Below are 17,401 nucleotides of genomic sequence, written 5' to 3' on the forward strand. Positions count from 1 at the left end.
AATGGACTTGGACTCCTACCTAACACCATACACAAAAACTTATTCAAAATGATCACAAACCTAAAAGGAAGAGTTAAAACTGTAAAACTTTTGGAGAAAGAGGAGTAAATATTCCTGGTCTTGAGTTGGGCAATGGTTTCTTAGATATGACACTCAAAGTACAAGCAACAGAGTGAAAAAAAGATACAATGGATTTCTTCAAAATTTAAAAGTTTTATGCTGCAAACAATACTAATAAAAAAGTGAAAATTTAATCCACAAAATGGGAGGTAATATTTTCATATATCTGATGAGAGATTTCTATCCAGAATGTATAAAGAACTTCTGTAACTCAATAATAAAAAGACAATTAATCCATTTTTAGTGACAAAAGGAGATAAACAGACATTTCTCCAAATGGCCGACAAGTATATTAAAAGATGCTCTATATCACTAACCATTAGGGAAAGTTGTGATGTAATAAAACATCACAACTAGCAGGGTATCATTCCAAAAAAACAGCAACAAAAACAAACAAATAACAAGAGTAGACAAAGACATGGAGAAATCCAATACCATCATGTTGCTGTTGGAAATGTAAAACGGTATAGCTGCTTCTGAAAACAGTTGGCAATTTCGCAAAACATTATATGTAATTATAATATGATTCAGCTACTCCACCTGTATATAACCAAGAAAAATGAAGACTTAAATCCATACAAAAACTTGTACACAAGTGTTCATAGCAGCATTACTCATAACAGCCAAAAAGTGTAAACAACTCTAATGGCAATTAATTGATGGATAGATAAAATGCAGTATATCTAAACAATAAACAACAAAAAGGAACTAAGTACAGTTGATCCTTCAGTGATGACCCTCTGTGAAGTCAAAAATCCTTGCATAACTATATAGTTGGCCCCTTATATCCCTAGTTCCCCAGATTTACCCAACTGCAGACCATGTAGTACACATAGTACATGTGTAAGTTCAAATCTGTGTTTGTTCAAGGGTCAACTGTGCTGATGCCTGCTATTATGTTTATACAATGTGGGTGAACCTTGAGAACATTATGCTAAGAGAAGGAAGTCAAAAAACCTACATATTTATGTTTCCATTTACACTAAATGACTAGGATAGGTTAGTAGTTGGTGGTGGTGTAGTCGCTAAATCACGCCTGACTCTTCTGACCCCACAGACTGTAGTCCGCCAGGTTCCTCTGTCCGTGGGATTCTCCAGGCAACAATACTGGAGTGGGCTCTCATGTGCTTCAGGGGATCTTCCTGACTCAGGGATCAAATCCCTGTATCCTGCATGGCAGACAAATCTTTACCAACTGAGCCACCATGAAAGACTACATATTTATGTTTCCATTTACACAAAACATCTAGGATAGGTTGCCTGCATGCATGCTACGTCGCTTCAGTCATGTCTGACTCTGTGCAACCCTACTGCAGCCTGCAGCCTGCCAGGCTCCTCTGTCCATGGGATTCTCCAGGCAAGAATACTGGAATGGGTTGCCATGCCCTCCTCCAGGGGATCTTCCCCACCAAGGGATGGAACCTAATCTTCTGCATTGGTAGGCTGGTTCTTTACCACTAGAACCACCTGGGAAGGCCCTGCTACTGCTGCTGCTGCTAATTTCGCATCAGTTGTTTCCAACTCTGTGCAACCCCATAGACGGCAGCCCACCAGGCTCCCCGTCCCTGGGATTCTCCAGACAAGAATACTGGAGTGAGTTGCCATTTCCTTCTCCAATGCATGAAAGTGAAAAGTGAAAGTGAAGTCACTCAGTCGTGTCCGACTCTTTGGGAAGGCCCTAGGATAGATTCGGAGAAGGCAATGGCACCCACTCCAGTACTCTTGCCTGGAAAATCCCATGGACAGAGGAGCCTGGTAGGCTGCAGTCCATGGGGTCAGGAAGAGTCAGACATGACTGAGTGACTTCACTTTCACTTTTCACTTTTATGCACTGAAGAAGGAAATGGCAACCCACCTCAGTGTTCTCGCCTGGAGAATCCCAGGGATGGGGTCGCACAGAGTCGGACACGACTGAAGTGACTTAGCAGTAGCAGTAGGATATATTAAAAGTTGCCAAAAGCCAAAGGGATGAGAAGGATGTGGGACTAACTGCTGTGTGTGCTCTTAGTCTCTCAGAAATGTTCAACTCTTTGAGACCCCATAGACTGCAGGCCACCAGGCTCCTCTGTCCATGGGGATCCTCCAGGCAAGAATACTGGAGTGAACTGCCATGCCCACCCGTAATTGGGTCGCAGAGTTCTATAACTCTGTGAAAAACCATCTTATTTAAAATGCGCGCATCACTTGATGGTAGTAGTATAACATAGTGAAAGTCGCTCATTCGTGTCCGACTCTTTGCGACCCATGTATAGTCCATGGAATTCTCTCGGCTATCATACTGGACTGGGTAGCCTTTCCCTTCTCCAGGGGATCTTTCCCAACCCAGGGCTCCCTCATTGCAGGCGGATTCTTTACTAGCTGAGCCACAAATGGTATGTAAATAATATCTCAACAAAGCTTTTTAACAAAGTAAGTATCTGGAGTGTTGCACAATGTTGCACAATGATGTGAACATACTAAATGCCACTGAACTATATAGCTAAAATGGTAACTTTTATATTACTTAAATTTTACAACAAAAAATGTTTAGAAACACTAATTTCAATAAGTTACTTGGGTGCATTTGCGTCTTACCAGTACTCTTCTGTACTGGTAAAGAACTGCTTTTCACAAGTAAAGCAACTGTGCTTGCGTCTGGAAAGCAGGGCCTCCAAAATGATTAATTAGGGGGGCTTTGTGTGGGAGTGAACGGCGACGAGCCTGTCCTCAGAGAGGTTATTCTCTTCGTTCACTCCCGGGTCCCGGTCGCATCGCGGAAGTTCGGACGCCGACTCACTGGAGACGCAGTAGGTCTGAAGCAGCCGCCGCCACCTTCAGCCCCAAGTCCCTCAGAGTGGAGTCCACGGCCCTGCCCGGCCCGGGCGCGCGCGCGCACTCGCCGGCGCTCACGCTCTGCGGGCGCGCGCACGCACTCGCCGGCGCTCACGCTCTGTGGGCGCGCGGGCCCACTCGCCGGCGCTCACACCCTGAGAGAACGCTCCGCGCCCGGAAGGACCGCTGAGCGGGAGGGCCCCGTGTGGGCAGAGGTGCGTGCGCGGCTGGAGACGGTGGGGAGGGGGCGGCGAGTGATGTGCGGTTGTGCGATTCCAGGCGTCCCCTGGCCTTGGGTTCTTGGCCGGGGCGCAGAGGCGTTCCTGTGGCGGGATCGGGGTCGGAACTTGGTGGACGCGGGCCTGGCCCTGCCGGCGGCGCATCGACTGCACCTCGGGGTGAGCCCCCGTAGGCCGGGGGCTCCGTGGTGAGGCTCTGTGGTGTGGGGGCCCCTCAGGCTGAGCCCCCGTGGGGTGGGGGCCCCGCAGGGTGACACCCCGTGGGGGGGCTCTGTGGTGAGGCTCCGTGAGGCGGGGGGTCCCGTTGGTGTGCCATGGGGGAGCTAGGAGGAGCTGGCCGGTGATTTCCCCCATTCACCCGCAGACCCGTCAGCCCGAGATGTCGTACATGCTCCCGCACCTACACAATGGCTGGCAGGTGGATCAGGCCATCCTTTCGGAAGAAGACCGCGTGGTCGTCATTCGGTTTGGGCACGACTGGGACCCTACTTGCATGAAGATGGATGAGGTTCTGTACAGCATTGCTGAAAAGGTAAAGCATCCCCACCTCCCGTCGCGTCCTGCCATCCGGTTTGGTGTTTGCATCCTGTTGGATTGCTGTTGTTTGGCCGGTAAGAATTAAAAGTACAGCCAGTTCACCAGTTAAAGAGAAGCAGTAGGATTCACAGAAGTACAGACTTACCTTGGGGTATGAGGATGGGCTCCCTGAAATTGGTCAGAATAGCTTATATCCTTACTGGCAGAAGTTTCCATAGATTTTCAAATTTTAAGAGGTTCATGATGTCTCTCCCTGAAGAAGTGAAAGATTCTTATTAATTTATAGGGATTTTAACTGATAGGGTGTTTTCAAAAATTTACATCTGTAGTGCCAAGAGCAAAACACTTTTGCAGAATTTGGCTGAATGTAGGAGCTTACTTTGAATGGCTTAGTTTAAAAAACTTGTCATTTTTTTGGTACCGTGTTGGTTGTATGTATTGAGCAGAACATCTATGGTAACAACATAGTAAATTCCCTTCTTTTTATTTGAGTCCCTTCTTTTCCCCAGGGTGCTCTTTGTAAGTGACTTGATTTATAGCTTAGAGTGAGTCCAGTGTAGGAAACATTGGGAAAAAGAACTGTAGTGTTAAAACTAGTTTTCCTAATCCTTAAATTTAGTACACGGGGTTGTCTGTGGCCATTTGCTCACAATAAAGAGCAATTGTAGGGCACTGTTGAATAATTAGGGCTTAATTTTCTTTCTGTAATTGTCTCATGGGTATTTTAGGGTAAATTTGATTTCAGTTCAGTTCAGTTCAGTCGCTCAGTCGTGTCCGACTCTTTGCAACCCCATGAACCATAGCATGCCAGGCCTCCCTGTCCATCACCAACTCCCAGAATTCACCTAAATCCATGTCCAAATTTGATTTAGATTTTTGCAATTGTAGTAATAGGGCAAGTAATAGGGCAAGAGGCAAAAATATTAGGGTATTAGTAAAAAATTTTAATATTCAATGTTATCTTGAAAGGTTATTCATTTTAATAAAGAGTATAAAAATAAGGGAAACATTGAAGCCATCATTTATTTCACAGGAGTAAGATATGCTAATATGGGCTGGATTAAAATAACTTCTTTGAGTAAAGAGTAACAGGTATAAGGATATAGTTTGTATTTAGGAATGGAAAAGTAGTCTGACCTGCCATCAGTAATTTTCACTGTCTCCTCTTTGGTAGGACAGGCAGAGTGAGGTAGGGGTGGTGTCACTGTGAACATTAGGGACCATCCTTCTGTGTCTGTCACCGAAAGTGCATCTCAGAGAGTCAGATTCTGCAGATCTGAGGTGAGGTCCAGAAGCTCCCCCAGGAATTCTGAATCCCTTCAACGAGAACTGAGTCAGAGCAGGAGTCTGTGGTGATAACCTTAACCTCCCCTTCCTCTTGGACACCAAGGCTTTGAGGGAGCTTGAAGAGATGCCTGGGAAACTCAGGAGAGCAGGGTTCTGCCAGTTGGGTCCTCCCCGTCGGGTCAGAGGTCATTTCCACATGACTTGAGCTGCAGTGGTCAAGGGCAGAGACTGCAGAAGTCAGTGATAACGGATGAAGACCCTGTTCCAGTAATCAAATCACTGCTGTGTGGACGCTGACGTAACTTAGGTGTATGTTCTGGGTTCTGCCTTGCAGGTGGCGCGTAAGTACCAGGGGATGTCCAGACCCGGTCGCCCTCAGCACAAGGCTAGGATGGCAGAAGTGTGAGGGTTGTTTGCTGTTCATATCTGAGCAAAACTCAGCAAGATACTCTTAGCTAGGAGACAGATTTTGTGTCAATGTAAGTTTTTAGGGACCTTTACCAGAATTGTTCTTTTTTAATCCCTATGTAGAAGTCAGAGACCAAATTGCTGTAGTGCTAGCAGGTGTGCTCTTTTTGGAATAGAACCTGTTGGTAAGAACAGTTTAATTGGGCTCACTTGGAGTATTTTTCTTTGGTCTTTTAAGTTATTCTTTTTGTTTTATCCAGAACTTGGATTTCTATTTTAATAAACTTCCGATATTATGTATTAGTATAGTCATTAAAAATGCAAACTTGAAATGCATTACAAAACTGTTAATGTTTTATTTTCTGCTTAGTATAAGGGCAGAATATGAGTTTATAATTCTGGAAGCCCTTTTCGGGGACGTTCAACAGGAATTTTTGAAATTTAAGGTTTTAGTATAAAGAACAATTTAACTGTCTATCTCCCTCTGCAGAAATGGCAGATAATGGGAGATGTTCCTCATCTTGTTACGAGCCCTGTTTGGATACCCCAGCTGTTTTAAAGTGAGTAAAATTCCAACATTGAGGCTGGACTTGATTATACTATTTTCCTGGAATGTGTTTTATTGACTCTGCTTCAGCAGCTCCAGCCCCACCTCATGCCGGATTAGTTTTGAGCTGTACTAAAAACATAGAGATTTGTTGAAAGATTTTACAGATGTCTGGAGTTTGGTAGAATTATTATCAAAATAAAGTTTTCACGACTTCCCTGTGGTCCAGTGGCCCTGACTCCAGGCTCCCAAAGCAGGGGGCCCAGGTTCAATCCCTGGTCAGGGAACTAGCTCTCACGTGCCACAACTAAAGATCCCACGTGCCACAACTAAGACCCGGTGCAGCAAAATAAATAAAAATAAATATTAAAAAAAATAAAGTTTTCTGATTAGTGGGTGATTTTATGCACAGCCTCAAGGTAAGACTATTTTGTCTTGCCATTTTGGAGGAGTGTACTTTGGCAGCACTGTGACCAAGTCCCATTATGTGTAAGAATAAATGGGATGTTTAATTTTTGTATGTTTAAAGAGTTCACACAAGTAGAATTTAAAATATGCAAAACCTCAGTTATACTATCTCATAGTCAGACCTTCTAATAAGATTGTATTTAAGGTAAATGTATTCATGGAATTATTTAGGAATGACTTCCGGGGGTCTTTCTTAAACATGTCATACAGTAGGTTGAACCTGCAGAAATTTATTCTCAATTGAGAAATCTCATAGGAACTAGTAACCAATCAGGGCAAATAATAGTTTGAGAAAAGGAAGTTATCACGCAATTTTTTGATGGCTTTGAAAGGAACTATCTAAAAATGTAAAAATTGATACTTCAAAAATACCAATTGACAGTCCAATTGACAGTCAAGAACATTTGTCCAGAATTTTAGGTGGGTTCTTAGCTAATGGAGGAGCTTCATAGAGAAGGTGGAAGGCAACACTGACAGCCCTCGGTCTTAGTGACATGCGTGAGTGGCATTGAGTGGCTTGCAGGACTGTGGAACTGCATTGTCACTGTGTGAGAGAGGCCAGCTGGTGCTGCAGGGCTAGAGGGCCTGTCAGGTCACCTCCTCTAGGAAGAACAGACCATCTTTTAAGGCAGGTCTGTTTGAACTCAGGATTATGTAATTAAGTCCATAGTGACAATAAAACATTTTCTGAGTTTTGAAATATATATGTATTTCTGAAGCTCATTCATTCAACTAGTGATATTTACTGGTCCCCTGGGTGTGTCAGGTCCTGGTTGGCTCGAGGACCACCAGAAAAGACAGCAGATGTGGTTCCTGACCTTGTGAGGCTTCTCGTCCATCATGATGGGATTTATGTGGAAGGAAGAGATGATGAAGACCTGTAGTGTCAGATGTTTTTTTGACTTCTGAATGAGCTACAGTTTTCTTACTCATTATTGGAGGCAAAAGAAAATAAGACCTTTTTAAAAAGTCTCACATAAAAACCAACATTCACAGTGTGAAAATTGTACATCATTGAGTTGTCATTTTATGCTTTAGGAGGCTATGCGTGTGTGTGTGTGTGTGTGGTTATACTGTGATGTTAATACCTAACTTTTACATTGTAGTACCTTTTTTTTTTTTCTTTTTGTGAGAGAAGAAGTAAAATAAAACATCTCTGCTTAGTAAAACTAGATGCAGGCAGGACTTATGAAAGGCAGGAGACCTAGGTTCGTTTCCTGGGTCAGGAAGATCCCCTGGAGAAGGAAATGGCAACCCACTCCAGTATTCTTGCCTAGAGAATCCCATGGACAGAGGAGCCTGGCAGGCTATGGTCCATGGGGTTGCAAGGGTCAGACACAACTTAGCAACTAAACCACAACCACCAGAACTCATAAACCAGCAGGGTACCTTTTGCCAGGAGGCAGTCGTACAGCAGAGCGAGTGGCTGCTTTCAGCAGTCCTCCGTCTCTGTGTGCATGGGACCACATGGGGCTCGGCTCCCTCTCTGCCTTCTGCAGGTGTGTTCTCTCTGTTCACCAGGAAGAGGGGATGTGGGAGAGGTTCAGAGAGACTCCTTTTCTTCCCCTACCTCGGCACTGACGTCTGTCAGCAAAAGGCGTACTTGTGAATGTAAACTTCCTTCCCTCCTTTTTGTGGAAGGTGGTGGTTTAATGTCCATAGTCAATATTTCTTAATATCCCCAGATGTACAGAGCAGAGCATAGTGGACTCTGTACTTGTCGCAATTACCAGTATTCTGTCAGTCTTGTGCCATTTAATCCCTCAGTTTTTGTACTTTAGTATTAAACCAAATCCCATGCTATTTCACTGGTAAATTACAGTCAGATTTTTAGAGTTAGTTTGGAAGAAGAAATGTGCATTTTCTGTGATGTTTCTGGGGCTGCCGTAACAAAGCATCACAAATGGGGCAGATTAAAACAAGAGAAATGTGTTGTCTCACAGCTTGGGTGTCAGAAGTCTGAGACTGGGATGTCAGCAGAACATGTTCCCTCGTGAAAGTCCCTGCTGTTCTCCCCATCCTGGTGTGTCCCCTCCTGGGGTGCTCCCCGACTTCTAGGTGCCTTCCCTAGCCCTCTGGGTTCAGTTGGCGTGTTTGTGTTCTCCCTTGGCCTGTTTCAACCAGCCGGGTTGGATCATGGTTCAGACTCCAGTATGACCTCATTTGACCTTCTCTAATGTGCTCTGCAGGCACCGTGTTCCCAGGTCAGGCCACCTTCTGAGAACGAGGGGTCAGGGCTTCAGTTTGTTTTCTTGTTAGGGTAAAAGGACATAATTCAACCCACAGTATTTTTTTTTCCATTTATTTTTATTAGTTGGAGGCTAATTACTTTACAATAGTGTAGTGGTTTTTGCCATACATTGACATGAGTCAGCCATGGATTTATATGTGTTCCCCATCCTGAACCCCCCTCCCACCTCCCTCCCCACAACCCACAGTATTTTAAGTTAGTATTCGCTTTCTAAAAGGCACTGAGACAGAAATTATAAGGAGCATTTAAAATGTCATGTCCTTTGTTCTAAAGATTCTATTTTAGGTGTATATCCTTAAGAAATAATGAAATATGTATATAAATTTAAGGGTAATAATGTTAATATGTGAATAATTGATATTAATGAAATTTTATTTATATTCATGAAAAATAAAAATAACAGAAGAATGGTAAAATAATGGCATAGCCATTTGATGAACTGTTAAGTAGCCATAAAGTTTTGTTTTGATTGTTTTCTTATATACAGTATACAGTTTATATGAAGACACTCATAATTAAAGTGAGATACAAAATATTATAGTATGATCACTGTATGATCACATTTTATTAGAACAGCATAAACAATATAGACCAGAAAAGTGGAAAGACTATAGTAAAAATATGTTCTCAGAAATTAACTCTGGGTGTTGGAATTGGACGTAATTTTATTTATGGTTTTCTGAGTTTTCTAAATGTTCTGTGATGGACTTGCAATTAAGGAAGAAATTAGAGCATTTGTTACCTACAATATGATTTGAGTTGTTAGGCAGGTGTCCAGACCTAAGTTAGAGGGAAATGTGTGGCTGAATTCCAGGGGCATGTTTTAAAAAATTTGTTTGCTACATACAATTAAATGTTTGTAAAAGTTCATGTAGCATTTTACTGGATCAGCATGAATGATGTGTCCGTGGACTTTTCTTGCAGGACTCTCATAACTTGCTATCTGGAAAACGTTAAGCATGCTAATGGACAGTTGCTCAGGACTGTGATGCTAGTGAAGTGATTTCCCACATGGCAGATCTCCTGGGAAAACCTGTTGCAGAGCTAGTTTGAAAATTGTCCTGTTATATACAGATTCTTTTGTTTTTGTTTTTTAATGTGCTTTTACAGGAAAAAAAAAGTTGATTTGTTATTTCAGTTCTTTTCCCCTCCAATCTCCTTTACTTTTAGGTTAAAAATTTTGCGGTTATTTATCTTGTGGATATTACAGAAGTACCTGACTTCAACAAAATGTATGAGTTATATGATCCGTGTACTGTCATGTTTTTCTTCAGGTATGTTCACTTATCTTAAAGTTGTTATTTAAATTGAATAGATGGTCTGGGCATTTAATGCAATCAAGGTATCTTTAGAAGGAAGTGGTAATGCAGTCATATCATAATACAGTTTGTATCACCAGGCAATCAATGTGATCTTTTAAATAATTTTCAAAGTAACAATTCCAGTTTTACCATTTACTCAGTTACAAATTACCCTTTTGAAATAACTGCCCAGGGACCTAGGTGAAGTGTAATTAAATGGAGGACATTCTTATTGACATTTAAGATAACTTTAAATTTAATCTGTTGATGAAAAATGTGTTTACAGTAATTCACTTTTTAAATTGAAGAATGTGTTTACAGTAACTCAGTTTTTAAATATATTACTGACTCTGTTTAGCATCCTTTTGTGATATCCAAGAGGGAAACCTGTACTTCGTTAGTTTGCTTATAAATACAAAATCTTATAAAAAGATCATTTATCAGCTGAAAAATTCTTTTGTGGACCCTAGTCAATCAATCATTGGCTCGAGTAATAGAATCTCCCTGGTTGCCTTGAATGAATTTGCACCTATGATTTGCAAACTTTGCATGAAAGGAGAATGTGGAGTAGCTACTGATTAGACACAGGAATCTGATTCAGATATAAACACGGTTTTTGGTATTTTTGTGATAAAGTTAAGTAACAGCATGAGTGGAAAAAAAATTTCTGTTGTGGAGGTTTAATTTGGAAAGAAATCACCATATGACACTGTTTTTACTTGTCAGAATTTCTTATGTTACTGCGGAAGTTAGTAAGCAATGTAAACACTAGGCCAGCTCTAGAAGCAGAGCTTCCTAGTGGGTGAGGAAGTCTGGGTGGGGTGTGCAGGGTGTGTACTCACTCTCTGTTCTGTGTAACAAACTTGATGGTCTGTAGGTCAGAGTCCAGGCAGGCTCAGGGTTCTGACGTGGGGCCTCCAAAGGCCAGAGTCACAGGCTGGGCTCCCGTCTAGGCTGTCGGTCAGGGAAGAATCCACTTGGCTCAGGGGCACTACTGGTTGGATCCAGTTTCCGGTGGTCACAGGTCTGAGATCTGTTTCTGCTGGGCCCCTCTCTGCTCCTAGAGGCCCCTCTGTCTTTGAAACCCTGAGCAGTGAGTCGAGTTCTTTTCATAAGCTGCTCCAACACCCTGTTCTGCTTTCAGAGGGCATGTGTGATTGGATTAGATGAACCCCTTAATCCAGGAGAATCCCCTTATTTTAAAATCAACTGATGAGTAACCATGGGGACCGCTGCAGACCCCTCTGTGCGGTATCATGTACCTGATGATGGACATGGTCGCGTTGCAGAACAGTTTCGGGGGTTCAGGCGGGAGGTAGGGGCTCTTTTAGGGTTCTGTGCACTGCAGCGTGCCAGACTAGGCCCACCCCCACCCCCAGTTGCAGAGATTCATGTTCTGCCCCCTCCGTGGCCCCCCCCCCTCAGCTCCCATTGCAGAATCAGGTGTGGATGAGGCTTCTCTGGCCAGCTTTGGAGGCTGTTCCTTATCTGTGGCCCCTCCTCCAGGATGCAGTGTGAACAGTCATGAGAAACAGTCTTCTGGGCATACAAAAAGGGAAGATGGGGAGGAGGGGCTCTGATGCAGCACTGGGTCGTCCTCCTGGCCCAATGCAGGTTTTTATTTTTTGCCTTTTCATGAAGGGCGTTTGCAGCTGGTTCATTTTTCAACTGCTTCCTGCCAACAGCGTTTTGGGGTTTTGTCAGCTCTTCTCACTGCATGCTCTTCCCTTTCAGCCTGAGCAAGTAGGGTTCCTGTCCTGGGCTCTGGGTGCCCTCTGCCCAACAGCTGTTTCCTCGGGGAAGAGCCTGTCCTGTGACTGGACACTCTGACTTTAGGTCTTTCCTAGGTTTCCGCAGAAGGTTGTGTGGCCTCTTTGTCAAGAGTTGAGCAGCCGTTTCTGGATTTCAGCACCTTCTACTACCTGGAGAGGCCGAGAAATTTTTCTGATTAACAGATCTTACACTAGTTTGTCTCTCTTCTCCTTTTATTATAAGCAACACGACACTCGGCAGCACCTTCTAGACACTTAGGTGTCCTCAGCTGGTATCCACGTCCGTCACTTTAGAGTGTCGCAGACATCCTCCACTCTCTGTAACACATCCCCGCCTCCTCCCAGTCCTTGTTCCTACTGACAGGCTGTTGAAGGCAGTCTGGGTCTTTTCTGTCTACCCCTCAGAATTCTCCCAAAGTCCTCCCGTCTTGGATTCTGCCTTCCACTGCATGTGAAAAGCCTTGAGGGGCAGGAGATGCCTTGCTGGGGGAAGAGGTTGAGTGGTGCTGGGGCTGGGTGTGTATTTTGATATTTTAGAACTGATGCTGCACTCGGAAAAGGAGACAAAGCCTTCTGCTGTTCCTGCAACCCAGAATTCTAAGTCAAGTAGTAGCAGTATTTTAGTTAATTTATTCACCAAATATGTATACACATAGAGTCCTGCTCAGTTTTATGTCTATGTTGGGACATGAATCAGATCAGACAGGGTGCCTGCTGTCACAGAACATCCTCTGATGGCAACAGCAGAGCAGACAGCACCGGAAACCAGGAAGAAGTGACAGGTGACAGCGTGTGTGCGTGCCGGTGGGAGCGGCTTCCCCTCACCCACAAGCAGTCGTAGGATCTAGAAGTGGCCTTCATTAACATGAACTCCCTTGTAACAGAAGAGGTGCCTAGGAATAGCAAGGCACCCATTTCAGCTTTATGGCCATGAAGTGTCTTCAGGAACTGAGGACCAGAGTCCAAATATCCCATCACTCTTACTGTGGACAGTTCCAAAGGTTTTGGCAGTATTAAGCCAGGAACTGTGGATAAAACCAAATACATAGGAGAGTATATCTTTTGAGTGACCACATATATATTTTTCCTATAAGTCACAGTATTGCAGCAGGTATTTGCAGAGGCACAAATACTGATTGTCATCAGGCGGCAGGGAGTGTGTAGAGGCTGCTGAGTAAGTTCAGCTTGAGCCCAGCAGGGGCATAGGGCAGAATGGCCCACACGCGTGGGGACCTGCAAGGACTTGGGCGACACAGGTGGGGGTGGGGAGTGGCAGGTATGGAAGGGAGGGCAGGGCCAGGCCCAGATGCCCGGATTCCTGGGCCAGTGTGACTCCTGGAAGCGAGTTTTTGCAGCAGGAGAGTGACGTCCAGTTTGCCTCCTGGAAGCTCGCCCTAACTGGAAGGAAACCTCATTGCAGCCCCAGGTGGAGCCCACGCCAGGAAATAGCAGCCGGCAGCCCGGCGCATAACCTCTCAGAAACAGAAAGTTAAATCAATAACCATTAGTGCAGCTGGTACAGCAAGAGTTAATATCTTTATTTTATGAAGTGCACATATAAGTTCATTTTAAAAGGTAGCTTCTTGAAAGATCCATCTATGGAGAATCGAGGAATGCAAAATATCATTCACTTCACAGTCAGTAGGACTTTCAGTAACATTTGCACTAAGTGCTCGCAAGAACACCATGAGAAACTCACACATTGCTTTGAAAAAGTACTGTAAGTTACTACAACCCCCTGGAAAACTGTTTGGCTTTCCAGGTAACTGAGGCTGTGTCCTTCGACCCTTGATTGCCCTGTAGGTTATTTGTCCTAAGGAATTACAGAGCACACAGAAGGAACACGAGTGTCTTAACAGTATTTAGATGGTTTCCAGTCTTCTAAACCATGGTGGATCCTCTTGATTGTGCTGATGTTTGACAAGAACCTGTAATGGAGGTGGGGATGTAAGGCATGTTTCCATGCAGTTCTTTTTCAGAGGGATTCTTGTGAGCACTGACCCCTTCCCTCTTACAGGAACAAGCACATCATGATCGACCTGGGCACCGGCAACAACAACAAGATCAACTGGGCCATGGAGGACAAGCAGGAGATGATCGACATCATCGAGACAGTGTACCGGGGGGCCCGCAAGGGCCGCGGGCTGGTCGTGTCTCCAAAGGACTACTCCACCAAGTACAGATACTGAGCTCGGTCCACCCGGTGCACATGGTGCCCTGGGGTCATTCTCATGGGGAAGTATTTTCAACTATTTAAAGCCTTTGAGAAAGCGTTTGGGAAAGCTCAAGGAGCTGGAGGGTTTTGCAGTGTGGGTGGCATTGCCTCGCCTTTCAGTCTGCCTGGTCATTGTATTTTTGTATCAGCAAATATCTGTAAATATCTAACTGAAATAAATAAAATACACGGTGATGGGGATGGTCAAAATTGTTTATTTACTAAGAAACTTAGTGTATAGATTAATGATTTTGGCAGTCAAGAATTGACTCTTTACCATTGAGTAAGGCTCAGTGTGTCTCATGGTTCCAGAGGCTAATGTTGGATCCAGCTGTCAGGCTGGTCCTCCAGGGCCTGACAGGAGTCTGTTCCCACCCTTCTCCTGGCTCTGGTGGTTTCTGGCGTCTTAACTGTCCCTTGGCTGGTGATGCTTCACCACAGTCCCAGCCTTCATCCTACGCGGTGTTCTCCCTCTGTGCGTGTCTGTTCAGATGTCCCACGGGGTGAGGGCTGCCCTGCTTCAGCATGACCATCTCCACTCATGACGTCTGCAACAGCCCCATCTCCACAAGGACACATTCTGAGGTCTTGGGGTGAGGACTTTCAGTGCAGAAATTGTCAGGGACACAGCTAAACTCTCAACAGAACCAAAGGCTTGAGTTCAGGAAGAATACACACAATGAAAAATTATATTTTATTCTGGTTATAAGAACAGTATGATAAAATAATGATTTTTGCAGTCTTCCCTTTAAAGACTAAGAGCTGATTCTTATACTTCCTAAGATCAAATCTAATACAGTGTATTTTACGTGGAAACCAGACCCTTCGGTCCATGTAGCTACTTTCCTCATCACAATCTCAAGTTCCTCTCCTAAATCGCTTACCCCAGCGGCATTTGTTAGTTGGAATCTTCCCGGGCAAATCTCGGTGCACACAGACTATGAAGTCAAGAGTGGACACCTGGCGTGGAGGAGCAGAGGGAACTCTCTGGGGAGCACACCTGGAGCCCACACCTGGCTTCACAGCCGTCCTCCATCGCTTACTGGGAACCTTGGGCAAGATCTCTCCCGTGTGAAGAGGATGGTAGCGTCTGCTGTCTGACACCTGCTGTACTCAGTCACAGCATTCCCTGGGGGCCCTCTGCTGTGAAAAGGCTCACTGCCTTATCAGATTGACTCATTGTTGAAACATGAGTGTACTTACCAAAGAATGAAATTTTTAAAAAGATACACACACACAAGTATGTGCTTTTAGAACCGGATATAGGGACTTTGCCAACAAAGGTCCGTCTAGTAAAGGCTATGGTTTTTCCAGTAGTCATCTCTGGATGTGAGAGTTGGACTATAAAGAAAGCTGAGTGCCAAAGAAATGATGCTTTTGAACTGTGGTGTTGGAGAAGACTCTTGAGAGTCCCTTGGACAGCAAGGACATCCAACCAGTACATCCTAAAGGAAATCTACCCTGAATATTCACTGGAAGGACTGATGCTGAAGCTGAAACTTCAGTACTTTGGCCACCTGATGCGAAGAACAGACTCACTGGAAAAGACTCTGATGCTGGGAAAGATTGAAGGCAGGAGGAGTAGGGGATGACAGAGGATGAGATGGTTGGATGGCATCACCAACTCAATGGACATGAGTTTGAGTAAACTCCAGGAGTTGGTGATGGACAGGGAGGCCTGGCATGCTGTAGTCCATGAGGTTGCAAAGAGTCGGACACAACTGAGTGACTGAACTGAACTGAACTGAACTGATAGGGGCTTCCCTGGTGGTCTGGAGGTTAAGACTGCACTCCCAATGCAGGGGGCGCAGGTTTGATCCCTGGTCAGGGAACTAGATCCCACATGCTGCATCTAAGAATTTGCATGCCGTAACTAAAGATTCCAGTACAACCAAATAAATATTTTTTAAAAAATTAAAAATGGATATAAAACTCAAATGCAAATAGGCAGTTTAATGTCTCCAGTTTTAATTTTTCCGAAAATAGTATAATACTGTATCATATGAGGTGCTAAAGCAAATGTGACCCCAAGTACCTGGCATATGAAAGACATTTGATAGTATACTTCTGACATTTATTCAAGTAAGACCATTAGCCAGTAATTACCTGAAAAGATACTCACCGTCATCAGTCACCAAGGGAATGCATATCAAAACCAGGAGATGCCGCTTGACACCCATGAGAATGGGTGTGAACAGATTCAAGAGTCTGTTATTACAAGTGCTGAGAAGGATGTGAGAAACTGGATGACATGCACTGCTGGTGGGAAGGGACAGTGGTGCAGTCACTGTAGAAATCACTGTGGCAGTTCCTCAAAAATAGGGCGTGGAATTGCCCATCAGAGTCACTCCTAGATGTACATCTCAGAGATTCAAACATGTATGTCCACACAGAAAGTTGGACACGAATTTTTATGGCAGCATTTTTCACAAGAGCCAAAGACAGACGTCTGAAATGTCCATCAGCTCCCCAGTGGATCGAACAGTGCTATATCCATGCAGTGGACTATCGCTTGGTCATATGAGGGAATGAAGTACTGATGTAGGCTCCAAACTTGAAAACATTAACATGAGTAGAAGAAACTAGTTACTATGTCATGTGTGATCCCATTTATAGGAGATGTCTAGAATGGGCAAATCCATAGAGACAGACAGTTGATTAGTGATTGCTTAAGACTGGAGGATGGGGAAATTGGGCAGTGACAGCTGATGGGTACAGGATTTCTTCTTAAGATGATGGAAATCTTGCAGAATTGTGGCGGTTATACATGTCTGTGAATATATGAAAAAATCACTGAATTGTATGCTTTAGTTGGATGAATTGCATGGCATATGAAGTCTCTCTCATTGATAAAGCTTTATTAACAAAAAAAACAAAAAAATCATACTTCACATTTGTAAATTTACTCATAAATTTGTTTTATTTACAAGTTGTAATAACTTCATTCACATTTGACTTTAAAAATTATCTTCTCACTGGTGCTTTATAAGTATAATATCACTGAATTATGATTTGACCTCTTTATTCTATGTTTATATCTTATTGTAAAAAGCTTATTAACTGTAATACTAAGCCTATATCTTATTACAATCTACCTCACCCTTAACCAAGTAACTTATAAGTCACTTCTCAAATCCTTCCAAGCACCTGCCAGGTAGATAGTTTACAGAGAAGGAAACTAAACCGTAGTTGACCAAAGTTACAACTAATTGGGCTTTCCTGGTGGCTTAGTCAGTAAAGAATCTGCCTGCAGTGCAGGAGGCCCAGGTTCGATACCTGGGTTGGAAGATCCCTTGGAGAAGGAAATGGCTACCTACCCACCTCAGTTCAGTTGGTAAAGAATCTGCCTGCAATGCAGGAGACCTCAGTTCAATTCCTCGGTCAGGAAGATCCCCTGGAGAAGGGAAAGGCTACCCACTCCAGTATTCTTGGGCTTCCCTTGTGG

At 43.9% G+C, this 17,401-nt stretch overlaps 1 protein-coding gene across 2 annotated transcripts; it reads left to right on the top strand.

The window, feature by feature from the left end:
* The first annotated feature begins 3,015 nt into the window (after positions 1-3,015).
* Positions 3,016-14,166, top strand: TXNL4A (thioredoxin like 4A). Of its 2 annotated transcripts, none has more exons than XM_061130666.1 (4): positions 3,016-3,146; positions 3,535-3,702; positions 9,839-9,942; positions 13,759-14,166. In XM_061130666.1, the coding sequence occupies exons 2-4, from the start codon at positions 3,550-3,552 to the stop codon at positions 13,928-13,930; spliced, it is 429 nt and encodes a 142-aa protein (XP_060986649.1). In that variant the 5' UTR covers positions 3,016-3,146; positions 3,535-3,549; the 3' UTR covers positions 13,931-14,166. The 2 variants fall into 2 exon arrangements, with proteins under 2 accessions (XP_060986649.1, XP_060986650.1); XM_061130667.1 differs by lacking the exon at positions 3,016-3,146 and adding an exon at positions 5,893-5,962 and having other exon boundaries at positions 3,564-3,702.
* The last annotated feature ends 3,235 nt before the right edge of the window (positions 14,167-17,401 follow it).

This window comes from Dama dama, chromosome 27 (genome assembly GCF_033118175.1).
Source record: "Dama dama isolate Ldn47 chromosome 27, ASM3311817v1, whole genome shotgun sequence".
NCBI lineage: Eukaryota > Metazoa > Chordata > Mammalia > Artiodactyla > Cervidae > Dama > Dama dama.